General features: G+C 42.2%; 1 protein-coding gene across 1 annotated transcript in view; it reads right to left on the bottom strand.

The window, feature by feature from the left end:
- The window catches only part of SORCS3 (sortilin related VPS10 domain containing receptor 3), a gene marked incomplete at its 3' end in the record, with an annotated part of 397,797 nt that overhangs the window by 151,741 nt on the left and 222,291 nt on the right, over positions 1-23,765 (bottom strand). The window contains exon 3 of the mRNA XM_019636290.1: positions 2,410-2,509. Within this exon, the coding sequence (XP_019491835.1) occupies positions 2,410-2,509 (100 nt within the window). The remainder of the gene's footprint in view (positions 1-2,409; positions 2,510-23,765) is intronic.

Genomic DNA, 23,765 nt, shown 5'->3' with positions numbered 1-23,765 from the left:
AGGCTGTGTTAAGGGGAGTTAAAACCAACCAGGAGTAGAGAAAAACAGGGAGAACCAAAAGAAACATTGCTATGAGTAGGACTCCAAAAGGAAATGTACCTGACAGATGACTACCAAAATGGGTGAAAACAGGTGTGACTCCTTCATAAACCACTTGGGGAAATTCTCATGAAGATGGCTGACCTATCATCCACACCCAAAATATGATTAACTCTGTTGTGGTCCACACATAGGTCAGAGATCAGACTGAAGGGCATCTGCTATGTGTCAAACAGCCACTTCCTGCTTCTCCCAAGGTGTATGCACACCCTGTGATTCCATCTGATCCCAAGTCACTGGGGTGGGACGGGGGGAGCTTTAAATGAGGAGTCATGAGACCAACTGCCAACTCGGCTCAGAACCAGATGAGCGACTTGGGTGGGACCTGTGTCCTCTGTGGTACTCCGCTTCCTTCTCTATGAAGGGAGAAGGGCAGGTGAAGAACTGAGATAGATCATCACTGACTCCATTCAGTCAAGTTTTATCATGTGTCCATCATGGACTTGGCACCAAGCTTCAATTCAAGGTGATGAAGCAACTGTCTCAAGCTTCCAAATCAGGACTAGATCATCAGTTTTGAAACCCTATGCTCTCTGTCTTTATAGGAGGAAAGGGTGCAAAATGTAGCCTGAAGCAAAGAAATCTGGACTGAGAGTCAAGAGTCCTGGGCTCTAACCTGACTCCATGTTTTACCTGCCTATGTAAAGCTCTTTACCTGGGCTTTTTTGGCTTCCATTTTCTCATCTGTGAAATGAGGCAATTGGTATAAAGATTCTTAACTGAGACTCTACGAACATCTTTGGTCCATGGCTGGGACTCAAGCTATTCACAAACCCCTAAAAATTGTTTTCAAATTTTTGTGTGCAGGGGCATATTTCTAGAAAGAAGTCTAGAGCTTTAAACACTTTTGCAAAAGAACTGAAGTTCAAAAACAATTAATAACTGTTTGCATCAGTGAAATCTATGATCGCTTCCACCTCTAACATGCAGTAATTCAAATAATAACACCGAACAACATGAAAACGGCAATGTTTTTGCACAAAGAGAAACAAAACTACTCAGCTAAAACCAGTAACAGGTGCCTAAATAGCCATCCTGATGATCAGGGCTTAGGCACTTGACTGGTGGGCACAGTGTCAGGTCCGGGGAGCCCTCAAGTCTGGGGGACTCCTGGAGCTGCTGCATCTTTGTCATCCATCACCAACCCTGAACCAGGATTCACCACATCTGCTCCCACCCTTTGCTGGGGATACTTAGGGACATGGGAGGTAGAAGTGGGGAGAAGGAGTGGGGCTGAGAGTTGTGATGCTAAGGATTTGAGTCAAAGCTGCTTTGAGCCACATAAACAGTCATCATTCTAAGTTACTGGACTCAACTGAGTTGGAGCCGGAGATCAGGGACATTTGCACAATGGCGAGCTGACATCTGAACTTACCTCACTGAAGGGAAAGTTTACAAAACCACTGGGGCACGCGAATCAGTCTGCAAGAGGAGAGCTTGGGAGCGCCATTTTCAACCTTTCAGAAACACTGAAATAGCCTCGTCTATGCCTGGTGTGTTTACCGGGGCCAGGCCTGCCTCAGTTTCTAAATATCAGCGCCTTCCTAGCTGGGAAAAGACCACCTCTTCCCAAAGCCAATATATTGCACAGCATTTATTTTCTAAACCTGTCCATCATTCCATGGAATCCACGCCCCCTCCTCCCAGTGGGACTCCATGGCCAAAGTCAGACCATATGTGATTTCATCTATGTCCTGGTTGTTAAGTCAAGAGGAAAGACAGACACAGGGTCTGGCGGAGCCAGGTCTGCTCTCCTCAGAAGCAGCTCTGGATCAAGAGGATGAATCCAGGAGCCACCTCTCTTTTCCTTGGCAGAAACCGACCCCCTGTTTGTGAGAAGTGCTGTGAAAATAGACCAGCAAGAGGGCAGCTGAAGAAGGACTCAGGTCTGGAGCCAAGCTGACCGATTCTCAAATTCCAGATCTGTTATTTACCTACTGACTTCAGGCTAGCAAATGACATAATCTCTCTGAGCTTCAGTTTTTTCCTCTGTAAAACGGGGACACTGATCATTTCTACCCCACAGATTCATTGAGAAGACGACATGAGCTAGGGTGTGAAAATAGCTTAGCACCATCCTTGGTACAGAGGAACCCCTTACAGTTATATGTTTCACTGTTGTTATTATAATGGCTACAACTACCAAGGCTATTGGTAGAATCACAAACAGTGTCTGTGATGACCTTGACATATAAAACAGGCCCTCTAGAAGCAATTCCATGGCTATTTTTTTTTTTTTCTTATCTCCTGGCCCTAGGCAGCTCTGCTACCCGCAGGGAGTGTGCCAGACCCACTGACCTCTCCTCTTACCTTCCTTTTGTTGGTGGGATTGACGTAGAGGTAACTGAGGACAGTCTTCAGGCCCACTTTGTCATTCAGCTTTTCATAGGTGGTGCCATAATTCGTTGATCTGCAGGTAAGAGAGAAAGGGAAAGATTGTTTTACCAGATGGGGGATTGTGTTTAAGGGGGAGCCAGGCTCCCCTTGGACTGGCACCTTTGTTCCCAAATCACATGAGTGCTTACAGTGTTTTTCAGAGATAAAAATCCCTATTAATTTTAGAAGAGCAATTAGACTAATGCATCTGCTTACGCCTTTGCTCCCGGCCTTTCTCAGAGACCTACTTTTCTGCCCTCTGTGAAGATGTACTGAGAAAGGAGCTGCAGGAGAGGGCACCTCCCTCATGCCCAGCCCCTGGTTCTCTGCATGGCCCTGGGGAGGGGCACGCGTTCCCACCAGCAGGAGCTGTGCAAGGCCACAAGGGAGGAAGGCTGGACTGTCACCGGAGGTTGCCGAGGTGCAACCAACTTCACACCCCCGCCACTGAGCTTGAAGCAAGGGGGCCCTCCGAGAGGCAGGAGGTGCCATACCCAGGAGCTTGGGGGGACCAGTAGCCGAAGCAGGCCCCGCCAGGCAGAGGGTTTGATGCTTCACTTAGCCGCAGTGATGTGTCAGGCTGAAAAGCCAATGACACTGAGCTGCTTGCCAACAGTTCATCATTCCAATTATCCCGCTGGCTACCTGCTCCTCATTTGGGCCTGATTTCCAGGGCTCTGACCTGACACCAAAACAGAACAAAGGCAGGCCAAGTCCTAGGCTCCTTCCTCTCGATCTCACCTTTCCATGATGGAGGAAGGAGAGTGGGTGTCCAACAGTGAGATTCAAGTACCCAACCTCCCATCCACTTTTCTCCTCCCTTCCCCAACCTCTGCTCCACCCACACCTCCCTCCTTTTTCAAACCACCAGTGTCAGCGGGCTCTCCTCCTCTCTTTCTGTGATCGCCTTCCTTGACTAGACTCACACAACTTCCCCCACCTGAGCTTTAGAAAGTCACAGAGGTCAGTTTATTTTCTCTATGATCAATGGACTTCACAGGAGCCTTCATGCCGCCTTAAATCTCAGTTCCCGGCTCTGGCTGTGTGCCTCCCCTGGTAACTTCCTGCCCCTGCCTTTTCCTTCAGCATCCATCGACCTTCTAACTCTACTCTGCTCTTGTCCTAACCCACAGCTTTACAAACCTAGTGGCCACACTACGTGATGACCTCTAAGAATTACCCACTCCCTCATCCAACTGGGCAAATTCCATGTCCTCCAGTTTAAATACCCATGCTCACCTCTGTTAAGGCTTCCCCATTGCCACTTCTCTTTCCTCGGCTCCAGAACCAATGTCCCCATCCATTATGCTCCCAAGACACACGTGCGTGCCTCTTTTTGATTCTTCAACATTGTCATGATTACTTTCTTTATGTTCTACTTCCCCAAGTGCAACGCAAGCCCCTCAAGGACAAGGAACTTCAGAGAACATTAGGGCGAGGGGAAAAAGCATGAACTTTGGGCGGTCATAGTTAATCTGTTTCATCCCCAGATCTGTAGCTCTCTGGTTCCATGACCACGTGCAAGTTACTTAACCTGTTGGAGCCTCAGGTTTCTCACCTGAAAGGTGGGGATAATGTAATCTCACAAGGCGTTTGTAAGGATTCAAAAATATAACACATGAGAAACATCCTAAAGGATGTAAGCATACTGAAATGTTGAAAAATAAATGAAAAAAAAGAATTTGCTTCTCTTTTCCCAAAAATGTACAGAACCAGGCCTTACACATCATGGGCACTTGGCACGTTTACTGAATAAATAAACATTAATATTTCAAATCCCTCCCTAGGCTACTGGCTCCACGTGGTCATTGGGTCCGCTAACTTTAATAATCAGTCCCAAAAACCTGACTTATATTCTGTCTCCTAGCTTAGGCATGGCAATCACTCTCAAGCATTCTCTTTGCATTTATCTCCCTAGCCTAGCTCAGTACCCAAGTCTTAATGATTCTATGTCCTAAATAACTTAGACCACTGGTCTTTCCAGCCTTTCTCCAATGCTGTGCCTCATGCATCATCATTTTTGCCACAGTCTCCCAAGTGGATGGTCTTCTTTCAACCTTCTCCCCCTCCCACCATCCTCTATGCTGTCGCCAGGTTGTATTTCAACCACCCAGATCTGTCCACCTCACTCCCTGATAGTGGCTACTTACTGCTTGCACACTGTGATGCTCTGTTTGCCAAGCTTAGCCTTGTAAAATCTGGCTTCAGCCTCCATTACTAAACTTGTTTACAGCCACTTGCTCCTCTGCCCCTTTCTCTCCAACCTCATTAAACTTTCCTGAATGTCTTGCATTTTCATCCCCCTCCTTTTCTGCACACATCATTCCCTTTGCCTGAATTATCCATGCCCTGTTTCCCCTACTTGGTCAATTTGTCTCCAACCTTCAGCACCCAACTCCAACATCGCCCTCCTTCCAACTTTCCCAAAGCCAAATTAATCACATTGTCCTTTCTACCATCTTGTACATATTTCTATTTTAGCATTTACCCTACTGTCTTGGTCATTCCATTTTTATTCTGTGACCTCTTCCTTGACTATCACTCCCTAAGGGCAACAGCTGTTTCTTGTCACAGCCCAGATGTCTTGCACCATGCCTAGTACAAAGCAAATGATTCATGTATTGATTTTTGCACTGTTTTGCTTTGTCTTTATTTGCAAGAATAAATGAATGAGATTGCCCAAACCTTCTCACAAGTTCTTGACCAACTGCTAAGGTCTAGTGGCAACTCAACACATACCACAGCGAGAAAACACACCTGACCTTTTAGATGCTGCACACCTGGTAAGGACTAGCAGCATCTGGTGCAGAGGAGGATTTATAGTTCACTCAGACTAGCATTAAGGTTAAAAGACCAATCGCCCTGAGCTCCTATCCTACCTAAGGCAGAAGAGGAGACAGGCCACAATTGCTATGGGCTGTCAGTTGCATACTCTTATTAACCCAAATAAAACATTTTATAGAATAAACTGCTTCTTGAGTTTATACTTGTAAAGGCATGATGACATCATGGTATAGGGAAAAAACATTGAACCTGGAGTCTGGAAATCTAGACTCTAGAAGTGATTCTGAAATGTCCTCAAAGTGTTACCCTAGACAAGCCAATTCTCTCAGCCTGTGAAAGCAAAATCCCACCTGACACTTGTTAAAATAGTTAGGCAGACTTCATTCAGGGCTATCACAATAGGTAGATTACAGTAATGGGACTTGCAGTAGGAAATACAGATTGCATTCAACTCTGAATACAACAAGGAAAAGCAGGAATTTATAGCCATAAAGAATGGTTGTGGTCGGCTAATGAAACATTAGTAAGAGGCTAGTATAGTTCTTTGCTAAACTCACCTGACAGGATGCATGCTAAAGGCAGGCCAAGGTGATCAGACATCACCTGGGGCACCGTGGGTGTTGAGGAATTTGCTCAGATCTTAAGCATGATGAGATATGGAGGGTGGGGGATTCTGGATAAACCGACTAAGCAGGAATTTTGCTAAAACTGGGACCTTAGGACATATCCAAGGGCAGGGCCTAATTGAAAAAGAGCTTGAGAATCCTGACTAGAGTATGGTCAAGAAGGGAATCTTGTCAAACCCCATTCTGTCATCAACACAAGAGGCTCCTTCTGGAACTTAAATCTTACTATCCCACCAACACAGTGCTAAGCTGTTTTCCAACTAGTGGCTTTTCCTCATACTGTATGTAACAAACATCTTACTTATACGAGTTAAATGCACAGGGCTCCCTGCATGACTTATGTCAAAACAAATTTCCTTCCCGAATCCAAATAACATTCATCAAAAGTGGCAAGGCTTAGCACCACGCACAGTCTCTCTTTCTGCAAGCGACACAACAGATTCCCACTGACTTGTTCTTCACCAAAAGTGGCTATTGAGAGTAGGGACTTCCCAACAAAGGATTCTCCGCATCTCAGCTTTCACCATGCCTGGGGCAGTCTCTGCTCATTCAGGCTGACAGAAACAACTCACAAGAGACACCTCAAGGAGCCGGTGAACCTATGGGACCAAAGGCGACCTGGTTCTCCTTTCCAGCATCGACTCCGCACACGGAGTTAGTTGACCACAGGGCTCTGCAGGTCCCCTTTGCAGGGGGCAGGTGGAAGAGAGACCTCAGACCCATTGCCAGAGAGAGCTGTGCCTGCAAAACTCACTTTTACAAGAAAGCAGACCATCCTCCACCTTGTGACTCCAGACAATTGCCAGTAGGGTCACTTAGAGGAAACAGGCTCATCTCGCCAATTTTAAAGCTAGCCTCCCCAAATTTTGACAGTAGACTAAAATGTTCAGAAATTTCCAGAAAGCTGGAACCATCATGCACATGCACTGAGCACCCACCGTGGGCCGAGCACAGTGCCAGAGTCCATGTTGAGCTGCTCAGTACACACAGCTAACCTGGAAGACGGCAGGTAACATGCGCACAGCCCAGGGCATCCAACCTTCGTGCCTTGGCTCAGGTTACTCAATTCCAGCAGAAAATTCCATTGCCGTGTGTGCGCCTGTGTGTGCGTGCACGCACGTGTGTGTGTGTGTGTGTGTGCGTGCGTGTGTGTGTGTCCCTGCCTCTTACTTTCTTCGTCTATTTTATGAATTATTTCCAGCACACAGAAAAGCACAATGAGATGTCAATCATATGCCCACTACTAAATTTAATGAATATTTGTGTTCATAAACAACCTTTTTGAGTTTCTCCATCTACATAAATCTTATCTTACATGATACATGTTCCAAAGCTTGCTTGTTTTGCCGAACATTCAGTTTTAGGGATTTATCCATGCTGACACTTGGCCATAATTCATTCATTTAAACTGCTGTAGACCACTGCAGCTTATGAATAAACCACCGTCTAGCTTTCAACCACGGATAATTTTCTTTCTTTTAAAATTTGCTATTACAGTGTTACAGTGAACATTCTTGTACATGGCTTTCTGTGCATTTGTGAAGATTTTGTGCATTTTTTTCTGGGGAGACATCTTGATGTGCAATTACTGCTTCCTACTCTGTGTGTAACTTCTACTTTGCTGATTATTGACAACATTTTCTCCAAGGAGGTTGTCCCTTCAAAGAGACACTCCCTTAGTCTCCAGCTCCAGCGGCTGGACACTTCTTCATTCTCAGAGCCTGAGTCCATGGCTCCTGACTGGTCTCGTCCCAGCTGCCTCTCTTTCCAGAGTCCTGAATTCCAGGGTGTTGGAGCCCAGCCAGCAGCAGGGGCCCTGAATCCTGGCCTCCTGAGCACCAGCCCCGGTTTTCCGGTTTGCCTCACTGTATGTCACCTGCTCTGTGGCTCCGTTGCCTGACCAGCCACCTGCCAGCTGTCTGGCTGGACCTCCCAGCTTCCAGCTGCTCAGACTCCTCTCCAGGTACCTGATGCTGACTGGCAGACTGGATTCCCTCGCTCGTCAACTTCCCAGAGGTGGACGAGCCTGTGCCAGGACCCTGACTCCTGGTCTTAGCCCTTCAACAACTCAGGAGCTCTCGTCCCATCCTGATAGGCTGCAGAAGAGCTCTGGATAGGCAGTGCGTTCCAGGAGGACCACCCCAGCCCACCCTGTCATAACCCTGGATGGTCCACAAGGCCACTCTCTCAATGACAATTTCCAGAGCTAAGTTGTGGCTATAATATATTTTCATCTACCCAGCAAGTGCCCACTCCTCTAGTGAGCTTCTGGGGGAGAGGCTGGTGGCAACAAGCATATGGGTTGCTATTTTTAAAGTAAAAGAACAGAGAAGAAAAACTTCCAGCCAACACAGCCAAGTCAGCTTCCCGGTAGAGCTGAGCTGGAGCTCCACACCCCGTTCCCAATGTCACGTTCCTGCCAGAGGTGAGAGGACTCTGGACGGTGCTCCGCCCGTTCTCACCAGACCCACCAGAAGTTCATGGTCAGGGTGGGCACACTGCTTTCCTCATCCAGCCACTGCCTTCTCCACCTTTACCACCTAAGCCTCCCAGCCCCTTCTCCTTGCCCCGGAGAATGAACTGGGAAATTACAAGTCTTTTATTTTACTCTTTGCTTCTCTTATCAGTCTCTCATCTTCACAATGGACTCCCTTCTGGGTGATATAATCTAAAATTAGCAAATAACCACAGTCATGATAGTTCCTTGTCCTGTTAGCAATTTTATTTTGTTTTGCTCATTTCTTAACATATATCTATGTATTCTCTATTATCTTCTGTGTGCCAGGAAATAAGCTTTGCTTCCCCCTTTGTGGACACTTACGAGTAGCTCTAGCTCAGGTGAGCAAACTTGTTTTCTACAAAATGGCCAGATAGTAAATACTTTACATTATGCCAATCTTTGTCACAACAACTCAACTCTGCCTTTATAGATTAAAAAAAAAAAAGTGCCAAACACAATATGTAAATGAATGTGTGTGGCTGTTTACCATAAAACTGTATTTCCAAAAGCAGGTGGTGATAACTTAGTAGCCACTGCCCCATCTGATGGCAACATCAGCGGCTACTAACCCCACCACCACCCAGCCACTCCACTCTGCTTTGGTCTCTAAGAAAACGTCCCAAGATTCCTTCCAGGGCTGCTGATGCCCTAACTCACCCTTCCCTGTTTGGCTGCTGTATCAGGTAAAAACGCCTGCGTAGGCCTGGCATTTAAAACCTTCATTGTCTGCCCACTTTACATCCCATTTGCCATTCTCCCAATGAGCTTACGGTGAGCAATTGTCCGCCTTTTCTCCTATGTGACTCCCAGCTCCAGTATTCATTCCATCATGGAGACTTTTCCTACAACTTCAGCCCACACCCTCCTCTGCATTTATACGAACAACACCTAGGAGATCCCCATTTATTCTCTGAATATGCATATGCATTTTTTACTCATTTTGGCAATGGCTAAATGCTCCTTAAAAGTAAAATAACAAATGAAATGTGTTTTGAATCTCTGAAATTACAGAGCACAGCTCTCGGTAGAGAAAACGGGGAAGATGGGAGTAGTGCAAAGGACAATTAGAGCCGGAAGAAATAGATGTGAGTTCAACTTCTACCACCCTCCACTCAGACACTGGGCTGTTGTCATGGGGACTGAGTGAAGACTAGTAAGATGCCTGGCCTAGCATCGGATGAAGGCCCTCGTCCCATAAGTGCTTATGGCCGTCATTTTTATGAACACCCCAGATTGTAGTTTCTTCAAGGTCAATCACCGTGTTTTCTTTTCCTTGATTTAGACACCTTAAACTTAACAAAGGGTGCTGCATGTGGATGCCAAATAAATCATTAGAGAATCCTTGGCCACTGTTTCCATTTGTCATCGTGATGGTCCACTATGGCCAGCTGCCTGGGAATCAAAAGACAAACCATGCTTCTGAGCTCCAGGCTCTGGGGAGCACCCACCAGTCATTCCCCTGAGTGTATGCCACTGACAGTCAGCAATCAAAGCCCATAGGCAATTAGGGGCTCCAGGGTGTGGTGAACCATAGCCCATTCCAAGGTCAAGATCTGAAGTTTCCACAGCACAGCTCTAGACCAATGGCTGCCCAGAGAGTTTTTATGATTGAAATGGGAAAACCACAGATGCTCCCCTCTGGCCTGTTCAACTCCTCATCTCAGGGCCAATGCCCCAAGCCACATTAACTTGTATCTCTACAGTGGCAGAAGCCCAGCCTGACCACAAATAACAAGCCATATAACTAATTTCAGACCTCAAGCTGAAAGCAAGTGATTTAAATAGCTTCCAGGGTTATGGCCCCACCCTCTGCTTCAGAAAAACCACAGGCAGGCTGATGCCAAGGCAGAAGCTCACAAAGCTCTCAGTAACCTCTTCACATTATCTGACTCCTCAGCTACATTATGTAGTCTCACAGAGAGAGGCACACTGATACAGGGTAATTAATTCGTCTCTATGTCTTCCTGCCCCAGCTATTTGAATGAGAGCCATCAACTGGGTTCCAAATGCAGAAAATCGGAGGTTAGCTGACTCTGGAAACCAGACCATGCAGAATTCATGGCTTATAGCAGATAAAACGCAGAACCAAGAGCCACAGAATCCCAACGCAGATCTAGGAGGGAAGGTCGGGGTGTGTAGGGTTAGCCAAACATTCTAATTCATGGTCTTTCTTTCTCACTGTGTGAGCACTTCTGTTCTTACTCAAGAACCTCAGCTCAGACAATAGGGTTGGTCGGGTTGTCATTTGAGGGATCAAAATGCCAAAAGATCTCAATCCCATCAGCCAAGAGGCCTATTTGTGTCATACAAATAAGGGGTGGGGGGGCAGAAAGAAGCCCTCCAGAGAAAAGAAGACACGAGCAGACCCCCAGGAAGATGTGACATCCCATAATTCACCGTACCTTTGTTCATTAGAAGAAACCCTAATAAAATATAGTGTATTTCACACACACACACACACACACACACACACACATGATATAAGAGCATTAAATAATAAGGTGGGTATCTGGAAATGTCTCTAAGACATATTATTAAATGAAAAAGGCAATTGAATAATAAATATACTAAATATACAAACAGTATACCCAAACAAAACAATATATTTCCATTAGGTTTATATGTGTGTGTGTACACAAGTGCATTTTAAAAATTCTAGAGGAATACACAGATAGCTGATAATGGAAGTTAACTCTGGGTAGGAGACTGGGGTGGGGTGGGGAGGGGTGGCTATAGGGACCTGAGTTTATTTGTAATGTTGCAATGTTTTAAAACAAAAACAAGTATTCATGTATCACTCCTGTAGTTAAAAATAATAGCAATAAAGTGAATTGTTACTGAGCAGTTACAATGCAGAACAGTAAATTAACACATCCGTAGAGGAACTCTATTATAGATAACTATTTTGCATTCAAAAAGGCAGCCCAACATAATCATAAGAGGATTCATTTCAGAGTCAAGCAGATTTTGTTTCAAATCCAGCCTGTGGAACCTCAGGCTAATTACATAAGTCTCATGTTTCATATCTGCTCAATGGGAATATAAATATTGCCTTCACAGGATTACTGTGAAGCTTAAATAGCCCTAATATCATGGAGTTCACTTCACTGTCAGTTGTTGGGAGGCTCCGTGGTAGGACAATAATGTAATCATCGGCAGAGGAATTGCACCATATATTTCTGGGCAGATAGCAGCTGAGTTATAGTTACATAAGCACCAGTGAACAGCTAATGTCATCTCATTCCCACCATATCAGCAGTAAGCTACCAAAAGGCACACGGAGTTGCTGCGCATAATCACAGATAGCCTCCAGCAGGTGGCCAACACATACAAATTAAAGCCTAGGGAAAACGGACTCAACTTTTTTCACTAAGTTTTCCTGGGGAAAACAAAAATAATAATGAGGCATGAATTAGAAGGTTCTGGACAGTTGTAGCAAGGCATCTCTGCCTGGGAAGTGGATGTTTACCATTTCCCTTTAAAATGACATGCAGCCAGTTGGGTCCCTCTGACATGCACGCAATTAGGTCTGTTTGGGCACATCCAGAAACCCCAGGATAAAATGGGTAGCTGCCTAATGGAGAAATGTGAACCGATGGAGGGGCTTTAGGCCATCTCTCTAACCGAGAGAAGCTAAATTCGGTGCCCCGTTTATTTATAAATCTTTTTCTTCCCAGGGATAAGCCCAATGCCTAGCACGAGGTAGGCACTCAATGCATTAATTATTTCATCAATGAATGCAAGTCTATTCCTCACGGAAGCAGTCAGCCATGAAGAGGTGAGAACTTCTTCTTTTGCAGCTATCCTCCTCCATGAGTCTCTAACTCTCCTGCTTCTGGCTTCCTAGCACCCGGCATCTGTGTCACTCTCTGGGGGCATTGTACCTGCTCCCTGGGGATATACCTCTCTGCTCATCTGCTGTTGTTTTATGTCATTATGTAAATTTTTATGCATGAGGCTTCTTCCTCCACACAGAATAAGTTCTCTGAGGTCAAGGGACTACCTTGGGTGTCTTTTTTAAATCCCTAACGCATGCTGAATAATGCCAGGCAGAGTAGATACTCAAAATTGAGCAAATGTACTCCAGGGACTGAAATAGTCACATTCAGACTCATTCCCTTCCGATGGTAGAAATACTCTCTAACAACAAGGCAGATGTTCCTTTCTGCAGCTCTGGCTCTATCAGTTATCCTACTGGTCATTCAAAGGAGAAAGAAGGCTAAAGTCTTCCAACACCTGACATCTCTCAATGCAGGAAAAAAAAGAGAAAGTCCCCAGACATCAAGGAAAGAATTGCATGCTCTCCTATTTGAGGCTCTTACACCATAGTCACCCCATCTCCACATGGGCCCAGCCTCCTGAGGTCTCATGCATCTTTTCCTTTAAAAGAAAGAGGCACAGACTGCTCTGCTCCCTGCACTGTGCCAACTGCATGACATTATTTAAACAATTGCCTTGTTGGACCCCACCTTCTACACTCAAATTGCCCTTGACAATAGACCAGAGCTGTAGGGTGCCAAAACCAATCCCAGTTTTTTTAAGCTTCCTTTTGAAAGGCTAAGTGGGAAAGAGCAATTAGCTAGAAGTTGGTTTTATTCTCCAGTCACAGAGTATTCCTTAAACCATCACTGTGCCCCTTAGAAAAATGCCCCTCCAGGATCTGAGGCAGCCCTCACCTGAACCCCAGGTGACAGGGGCTGGTTCAGTAGATTGATTCCCACGACCTTAGCTAAAATGAATGTCACACTCTAGGGTCTTTTTAAAAGAAAAAAGTACTGAAAATTTATGGTGGAAATACCATAAAATATAGAAAAGGACAATGTGCAATATAGACATCAATTATAGCACCACTCAGAGAAAAACTCAGTTAATATTTTGGTGTGTTGTTTCTGTAATCTGTGTGCATGGGTGTATTTATAAAATTTGGAGTCATTTTTTGTATACAGTTTGGTGTTTTGCTTTTTTACTTAACATAATATTGTAAGCATTTCCCCATGTTGTTAAATATTCTTCAACTGTAAAAAGTCTTCAACATTTCAATGTATCATAATTTACTTTAACTCCCTTCTTGGCCAGTTGGTCAGTTTCTGACCAAATTTTTACATTCAAGAATGCTAATGTTTATTCTTGAACATAAATCTTTGTATAGATATTTATTTTTTGCCTTAGAATAAATTCATGTAAGTGCAATTATTCATTCAAAGGGTAAAAATTATCATTAAGGTTCTTGTTATAAACCGTTCTACAGAAATATCCTGGTCAATTTGCACTTCTACTAACAATACATGGGAATAACCATTTCCCTGCATTCTTGTCAACATGGGGCATTATCGTTTTGAAGAGTCTGGGCACAGGTGTTCCAAGATGCCTGAAGGACATATATACCTTGGCACCAAAACATTATAAAAATATGTGAGACCTTAACTGTGCCGTCACACCAGAATACTGTCTTTAAAAGTGGTTCTCAAACTTTTATGATGGAGGACTCCTTCATACTTCTAAAAAGTATTGAGGGAAAATAACCAAAATAAAACAAGACAAAAAAAAGAATAATAAAAAAATAAAAATAAAAAGTAAAAAAAATGAAAAGCATTGAGGACTCTAAGAGATTCAATTCATATGTTACATCTATCAACATGTAGTATATTAGAAATTACATTTGATAAAATTTTACAATACTCATTAATTCATTTTAACATAAATAATAACACATAAATAACATAGTTTTATGAAAAACAACTGTTGGATTCTCATGTTTTCCTGCCTTTAATCTGTTATGCTATCACATAAGTCATACAGCTTCTAGAAAACTCCACTGTACCCTCTTGAGAAAATGAGAATAAAACAGGGAAAATAATGTTTTATTATTTATTAGAAAACAGTTTTGACTTCATTACTCCTCAAAAAGGGTCATGCACATGACCTAGGGGTCCCAGGACCTCACTTTGAGAACTGCTGCTCTAGGCCAACCAACTACTGGATCCCAAGAGAACTGAAGCTTACAAAAAGCTTTTTATGTTTTGTTTTGTTTTCAATTAAAAGGTATGGATGTCTCACAGATCTCCCTTCACTGCAAACACTCTTCCTGTCCAGACCTTTTAAAGTTCAACTCCAGCCCCTGTGTGCAGCTTTCGCCTCTACCCTGTCCTCCAGTGATCTTCCCTTCCCTGATTCCCCGTTGCTTTTATATCACCCCAGAACAATTTGGCCTATACCTCTGATTTTCATAGTCTCCTGTCCCCACCAAAACTATAAGCTTCTTGAGGTCAGGGATCAAGCCTTTGGCAAACACTTGGGCTCAGTAATTGATTTCTCGGAAGAGTGTCACCCTAAATCACTGTGGCATTTACGTAACTGACATTTGCATAGTGCTCTATACAAAATACTTTCTCTTGAAATATTTCATTTAATTCTCACAATGACCCTTTGACATAGGTATTTTACCTTTGTCATAAAAATGAAGAAATAGAGACTCAGTGAAAGTTAGTGACAGTGCTGGACCTTGAGCCCTGGTCAACTGATTCCAAATCCCATATGCTCGACTAGAATGCTTGGTTCTTACTGAAGCAGTGGTAACTGAGTTTCTGCTTCACAAAGTATCACATGGTATGGGTTTCACTGATTCATCCTTTCAGGGGATCTCTGAAGGTATTTCCCACCAGGAGGCATTAAAGGTATTAAAAGGGAACGTGTTTGCAGTCAAAATTAAGCTATAATTCCTATTCTCCCAGTTACTAGCAACATGACACTGGGCATATTGTCTTACTTTTCGGGGCCTCAGTTTCCCCATCTCTAAGATAGGCATAATCATTGCCACCAGGAAGGGTTGTTGGGAGAATCAGCTTATTTCCCTGACACACTTTCATTCCTTCCTAAGGCCATCTTACCACCAATCCCTACTTCCCCTCTGGAAAACAAGAATGACTTCATGTAATGAAGACAGGTACTTCCTATAGTCTAAGCAATCTATTAAACAGAAAGATATTTTATCCCAGACATCTAGATCTGGGGTCTTTGGAACATAAAGGTTGCATAAGCCCAGGTCAAAAGTCCAAAAGTATCACTGAAAAGAGAAGACAGCAATTTTATTCTTTTGTGTGCTCGTTTACCAAAAGACCGTCATTGCCAATCCATGTGAAAGCCTGTAGAAACCTTGGCTCTGGAAGCCAGTCCCCTCTCAGTCCCCGCCTCCCCCACCCCTGAACATACACAGATATTCCTCAGAACCAGGTCCTTTCAGGGTGCTGGAGCTCAGCACCTTTCCTCAGATGGGTTGGTCCCCTGGAGGAAAAGTAGTGCTCAACTAGGCAAGTTGAGGTGTTAAGAAGAGCCAGATTCCTGCTTGGGAACAGAGCGTTTCTTAGCCCATTAACAAACACCAGCACTGGCAGTGACATGATGCTATTAACTGTCTCCAGTGGCTCAAACTTAAGCATTCAGCAAGCCTATAAGTTCTGGTCTATTGGGTTTCCAGAATCTTGTTGTTACAGGCATTCCTTGTCCAACCAAAAACAATAATTCACAGTTTGATTACTCTCCTCCTTTGTAAAATGAGAGGGTTGGAATTAATGATCTCAAAAGTCCCTGCCATCTCCAACCTTCTGTGCATCTGATCAAGCTCCACATGGCTTCTGGTTGCTTCCAAAATGCGTATCTATGCTATAAGGATGCAAATCTACCATCGCTGAAGGCCACTGAGGTTCTGCAAAACTGCCTCAGCCAGGGCATGTCCCTAGAATAAGGGTTCGGCTTCCCAAAAGTTTATCAGCCCATGGATGACCTAATTTAGGCGCCTACAGGTACACTTTCAGAAAGAATCACTAGTAAGACAAGACCATCTTTCATTGACTAACTAGAAAGCAAGGCATGAGTGAGCCCTGAAGGCCAAAAGATGACACATGTCATTTTAAACCCAACACCTGACCACCAGGAGATGATGAGCAAAATGACATAGCACAATAAAACATAAAATAAAATGTCATAGCACAGAGATGATATTTTGATATAGCCCCTTCTGGAAAAATTAGAGAAGGGGAAGCTTGGGGAGGAAAGTGGTGATTAGGAAAGGGGCTCAAGAACACAATTAGCTAAAACTCTGTGAAGACAAGGGCCCTACTGAGTCCCTAGTGCCCATTCCCTGGCATTCAATCATTATTTTTAATACATAAATGAATAAAGGATAAATGTGGGGCCAGCCGAGTCGCTCAGTTGATTAAGAGCGCAAGCAGGAACCGGTTTGATTCCCACATGGACCAGTGAGCTGTGCCCAAACTGAGCTGCCACTGAGCTGCCAACAGGAGGCAGGATGGCTCAGCTGGTGAGAGCACATGCTGTTAACAACAAGGTTGCCCATTCTACTCCTACATAAGATGGTGGGACACCCACCCGCAACTAAGATTGAACACAGCACCTTGAGCTGAGCAGCTGCAAGCTGCCAATGGGCAGCCGGATGGCAACTGGACTTGGAGCTGAGCTAGCTGCGCCCTTTACAACTAAGATTGAAGGACAACAGCTTGGCTGTTCCCAATTCCCCAATAAAATCTTAAAAAAAAAAGGATAAATGTGTAGGGAGAAGCTGGGCCAAATGCAATAGGATAGCAGAGCGGTTAAGTGTGTAAGTTTTTGAAGTCGAGGACATGTTGGTTTCAAGGCCTGGCTCCACACCCCTCACTAACTATGTGATCTTGGGCAAGTCACTTTATGTCTTTGAACTGCAGCTTTCTCATCTATAGTATAGGCGAAATCACCTTAACTAAGTACCTCACAGGTTGAGAACTGAATGAAGAATCAATGAAGAAATGCACATAGAGCATTTATCACAATGTCAGGCATATTACAGGTTCTTAATAATGATGGCCGTAATGAATATGATGATGACAATGATTATGATAACGATGATGATTATGATGATGAAAAGACCATGATGAAGACAATAACAGAGCTAGAAGAGCTCAGTGAAAAGATAGGAAGACTCCATGGAAGAGGTGAGCTTTAAGGAAAAGGTAGAGTATTGGGAGCCCCAAAGAAGACAAAGAGCATGTCCAAAGGCTTGGAACCTGAAATATGCAAATATCTGCAGATTGTTAGGAGACGGGCCAAGACTGAGAGACATGTTCTCACATGGGCAGAAAAGGCAGTAAGTTTATATAAGTTGTATCTGCTAAGGAATGTGGACTTTATCTTATAAGCAATGGGGGCTTCAAAAGTTCTTGAATAGGGCAGGAATATGATAAAAGCCTGTTTGGAAAGACTAACCTGTTGGTGATGTATATGATAGATTGGTGAAGCATGTTCTCCTGAAGCTGTAGAAAGACTTATTCGGAAACTATCTCACTACCCTGATGACAGTGGGTTGTAAAAAATGAAAGATGGATGGAGAGAAGAAACATAACCTGTTTATTGGACATTGGGCAGAAATGAAGGCTAAGGATCAGGTAAAGATAGCTTAAAGACTCCAAGCCTGAGTGCCTAAGAGAATAGTGTTACAGCTGACAGAAATAAGAGTGAAGCCAGCATCTCTGGAACAGACTATAAATTTACTTCGAAAAGATAAGAAAAACATCCTAGGCTGAGTCCCCTAGAATCAGAGCCTGAGTCAGCTATTTGGAAGCTCAAGAATAACTGATGGAGTGCTTTTAGGTAAAACCTTACAGTAGAGAGGGAGGCAAGATGGGGAAGGTGCAGCAGAGAAGCCAGGATGTGGCTCCAGGTAAAGCCTGGTCCACGGGGGTGCTTTGACACATAACTCTCACCACACACTCGGCCCATCCTAAGGCAAGGGGCCGGGCTTTTGTGCCCCATACCAGCCAGTCACTGGCCATTCCAGATGTGGGAGCGTGGTGACCTCTCTAGGAGGTCACCACTTCTCTTGTAGCAGCGATGGGTAAGGGAATGTTAAGCTGAAGCTTGGCATATCACACTCAACAAATGCCTTCTATTAGTATTCTGAAGGTTAGCATTAAGACAATGACATGATGTTCAACATATTTGATGGGTGAAAGAAAACAACTTTGGACAAGTCCAGTTCTCTGCCCCTGCACAGCCTCTGTACAGGAGTATAATTCACGTCCCCTCCACTTCCTGACCTTGTTTGTGTAAGCAGCAGAAAGCTAAGTAGTTGTCGTTTACTGAGTCTTCAGCATTGGCCATGCAATTTATCAGAGGCGCAAGAGCATGAATGAAAAGCTAGGCAAGGCTTTCTAAAAGTAAGGGGTGGGGTAGGGAAAGGAGCTCTTTCTATTTTAAGCATTTAAATATGGATCGGAAAACCTGGCCTGGATGTGCCACTTCTTCCGGCCCGTGGCATTCATTGCTGCTTCATATATTCTGGCCTGGAGCCCTCTGTCCTGAATGGGGCCCATCTGCAATGTTGTTCTAACGCTTTTCGGGATCTATATGGCTGAATTTTCCTTTTATACGGCAGGAATATTCCTGAAAGGGTGTGTAAATTTCACGTTATTTTTAATGTTCCAGGTAACCTGAACTCTCTGTTTAAAAGCTGTATACTAAATCTTGTCATAGAGAATCACCCCCAAATGTATATTTCCTCCAAAATACCAGCTCTAACATAAAACATGCTTGCATTTTATAGGAAGCTGCTATTTCATTCTTTGACCCAGATATCAATCAACAGATGTTTATTGAGTGCCCATGATGTGAAGGGCACTATGCTAGATGCTGGAAAAACACAGCGTATCTTGGGAATCATAAATAGACATTCTGGCCAGAGAACAAAGCAACAGTAGGAATAGGGGAGCTGTATATGCATTTCATCCATTGTCTGCATCAAGGTAGCTAAGAGAAATAGCAAATGCCACCAACATTTCAGTGACCTAACACTATGTTAAGAGGGATTCTGCTCTCTTCAGTCATTTGGAGACCCAGGGTCATTTCACAGAGGTTCTGCTATCCTCTAGACCTTGGGAATTCTTGATTGAACTGACGGATGGGTAAATGAGTGAGCATGAAGAATGATGCAAGCAGTATTTTGACCTGGTATAGATGTGGCATCCACCATTTCCAGCCGATTCCATGGGACAGAGTTTAGTCACATGGCTATATCTCAATGAAAGAATGCAACCTATCTGTTTGTCCCGGACTGAGATGAAACAGTTAGTTAATATCAAATCAATCTCTGCCACAGGAACATAATGTTGAGGTTTCAGAACTTTGAAATGATTATTTTATCTTATACACAAAAGACTGACCAGCTAATGACTTCTTGCTCCTGAGATCTGAGCTCACTTTAGATGCTCAGAAACACATCCCACCCACCAAATGAACAGAAATATAATTTTTTGGTTACCTATTAATTTGACAAATGGTTATGCAGTGAATATGATGCTATGATGCTATGATGTTTGCCTGGTGCTATTGTAGGTGGTCAAAACAACACAATAAAAGGAAAACAAAATGCGTTAGAAACTTTATATTAACATAAGTGGGGTTTTTTTCCTTTTTCCCCAAGATATCAAATAAAACAAAAATCTAGGTTCTTTTGCTATCCTTTCATGGGAAAAAAAAAAAACACGCATCCTGCACACAACAACTGTCAACAAACTGGGTATGGCAGGAATGTAATTCAACATAATAAAGTCCACATATGAAAAGACCACAGTTAATGATGTTACTGATGATTACTCAATGGTGAAAAGCTGAAAACTTTCTCTCTAAGATCAGGAACAAGACAAGGACTTCACCACTCTCACTCTATATAGTACTGGAAGTCCCAGCCAGAGCTATAAGGCAAGAAAGAGAAATAAAAGGCATCTAAATTGGAAAAAAAAGTAAAATTGTCTCTGTTTGCAGATGGCATGACCTTATATATAGAAACCCCTCAATATTACAACAGAAAACTATTAGAATGAATGAACAAATTCAGTAAAGTGGAGGATACAAAATTTATATGAAAGCTCTGTTGTATTTCTATATATTAACAATGAACTATCAGAAAGACAAATTAGGAAATATTCCCATTTATAATTGCATCAAAAAGAATAAACACTTAGGAATAAATTTAACCAAGGGGGTGAAAGATCTATACGCTAAAAACTATAAAACATTAATGAAAGACATTGAAGAAGACACAAATAAATATTCTTTTTTTATAGACTAGAAGAATTAATATTGTTAAGATGTCCATACTACCCAAAGTGATCTAAAGAGATTCCATGCAAACCCTATCACAATTCCAAAAGTATTTTACACAGAATTATAAAAAAGAACCCTAAAATTTATATACAACCACAAAAGACCAGAAATAGCCAAAGCAATTTTGAATAAAACAAACAAAGCTGGAGCTATCATACTATCTATCTCAAACTATATTACAAAACTATAATAATCAAAAGAGTATGTTATTGGCATAAAACAGATACACATATCAATGAACCAAATAGAGAATCCAGAAATATACCCATGCATAAATGGTCAACTAATTTTTGACAAAGGAACCAAGAATATACAATGGAGAAAAGAATAGTTTCCTCAATTAATGATACTGAGAAAATTGGATAGTCACATGCAAAAGAATAAAACTGGACCCCTTACAATATACACAAAAATCTACTCAAAATGGATTAAAAACTTGAAACCAGAAGCTTTTTAGTTTGATACAGAACTATATCAAAGAACACTACAGCAAAAGTAACCATAAACAGAACAAACAGGCAACCAACCAAATGGAAGAAGATATTTGCAAACAACACTTCTGATAAAGGACTAATATCCAAAACATATAAAGAACTCGTACAACTCAACAACAAGAAAACAAATAATCCAATTAAAAAATGGGCAGAGGACCTGAACAGACACTTCTCCCAAAAAGGCATATAAATGGCCAACAGATATATTAAAAAAATGCTCAACTTCACAATCCATTAGAAACATGCAAATCGTACCACAGTGAGATACCACCTCACACCTGTTAGAATGGCTGTTATCAACCAGACAAGTCATAACAAGTGTTGGAGAGGTTGTGGAGAAAAAGGAACCCTCATACACTGGTGGTAAGAATGTACATTGGTATATCCACTATGGAAAACAGTATAGAGGTTCCTCAAAAAAATTAAGAAAAAAATTACCATATAACCCAGCAATCCATTTTCTGGGTATCTACCTAAAAAATACAGAAACATTTATCTGTAAAGATAGATGTACCCCTATGTTCATTGCAGCATTATTCACAGTGGTCAAGACATAGAAACAACCAAAGTGCCCTTTGAAAGATGACTAGATAAAAAAAGATGTGGTACATATACATAATAGAATATTACTTGGCCATAAGAAAAGATGAAATACTGTCATTTGCGACAACATGGATGGGTCTTGAGATTATCATGCTAAGAGAAATAGTTCAGACAGAAAAAGTCGAGAACCATATGACTTCACTCATATGTGGCATATAAAACTGAAAGCAACAAACAAATAAGACAAACAAAGAAACAAAACTCAGAGACACAGTTTAATGGTTACCAGATGGTAAGGGGGATAGGGGTGGTGGAAGAGAGAAAAGGAGGTCAAATATATGGTGATGGAAGGACAACTGACTCTGGGTGGTGAGCACACAATGTGATATATAGATGACATATTATAGAAATGTATGCTTGAACCCTATATAATTTTACTGACCAATGTCACCCTAATAAATGTAATAAAGATAAAAAAACTTGAAACTATAAAATGCTCAGAAGTAAATAAATATAAGTGGTAATTTTCTTGATGATGATCTTGATCAGGGGTTGGCAAACTTTTGAGACAGAAGAGCCAATCCTGTCTTTCACAATAATTTAAAAATTATTTGCAAGCCATAAAACAAATGAAATCACCATTATGTGAATAATATCCTTTAAAAATTTCATAAATGAAACTATGATAGTTTTATTTTCATTTTCAATTTTACTTCAGAGCCACATGTACATACTCAAAGAGCCACATGTGGCTCACGAGCCGCAGTTTGCCGACCCCTGGTCTTGACAATGATCTTTTGGATTTTACACTAAAAGCAAAAGCAATAAAAGAAAAAATAAACAAATAGGACTATATCAAACCAGAAATTTTCTGCAGAGCGAATCAAACCATCAACAAAATGAAAAAGCAACCTATGAGATGGGAGAAAATATTTTTATTCCACATATCCGATAAGAGGTTAATATAAAAAATATAAAGGACTCATACAACTCAATAGAAAAAAACAGCCCAATTAACAAATGGGCGAAGAACCTGAATAGACATTTTTTTCCCCAAGACATACAGATGACCGGAAGGTACATGAAAAGATGCTCAACATCACTAATCATCAGGAAAATGCAAAGCAAAACCATAATTATCACCTCACACCTAAGAAGGAAGTAAAAGGAACCCTTGTACACTGTTGGTGGAAATGTGAACTGGCACAGTACTTTGGAAACCAATATGGAGTTTCCTTTTAAAACTGAACATAGAACAACCATACGATCCAGCAATCCCAATTCTGGGTATATATTCAAAGGAAATGAAACAGGCTCTCGAAGAGATATCTGCACTCCCACATTCATTGCAGCATTTTTCACAATAGCCAGGGTATGGAAACAAACTAAGGGTCTGTCAATGGATGAATGGATAAAGAAATATGATATATAGATATATTTATCTCACTCTCTCTGTATCTATCTGTACATACCCAACGGAATATTATTCAGCCTTAAAAAGAAGAAAATCCTGCCATTTGTGACAACGTGGATGAAACTGAAGGGCATTATGCTACATTGAAGAAGCCAGTCAGAGAAAGACAGATACTGTATGATACATACTGCTTATATGTGGAATCTAAAATAATTTAAAAGGTCAAACTCACAAAAACAGAGAGTAGAACAGAGATTTCCAAGGCCTGGGTGGAGACATAGGGGGAATAGGGAGAGACTGGTAAAAGAATATGAACTTTCAGTTATAAGATGGACAATATCTGAGAATCTAATGTATAACATGTATTGTATAATTGAAATCTGCTAAGAGAGCAGAACTTAACTGTTCTCACATAAATAAAGAGAGAAAGAGAGAGAGAGAGAGAGAAAGAAAGAAAGAAAGAAAGAAAGAAAGAAAGAAAGAAAGAAAGAAAGAAAGAAAGAAAGAAAGAAAGAAAGAAAGGAAAGAAAGTGTTTAACAAATTTGATCTCCAAAGTGGTTAAAAACCTCTACTCTAAAATCTATGTAAGTTCTGCAAATGGATGGTGGTGATGATTGCACAACATTGTGAATATATTTAGTATCACTGAATTACACCATTAAAAGAAGCTAAAATGGTACATTGATGTATGTATATTTTATCACAGTAAAAAAAATTGTGGAAGGAAGGAAGGAGGGAGAGAGGGAGGGAGGGAGGGAGGAAGGAAGGAAGGAAGGAA

Source organism: Hipposideros armiger, unplaced genomic scaffold (assembly GCF_001890085.2).
Source record: "Hipposideros armiger isolate ML-2016 unplaced genomic scaffold, ASM189008v1 scaffold_28, whole genome shotgun sequence".
Taxonomy (NCBI): domain Eukaryota; kingdom Metazoa; phylum Chordata; class Mammalia; order Chiroptera; family Hipposideridae; genus Hipposideros; species Hipposideros armiger.
This window is presented reverse-complemented; position numbering and strand designations above follow the sequence as displayed.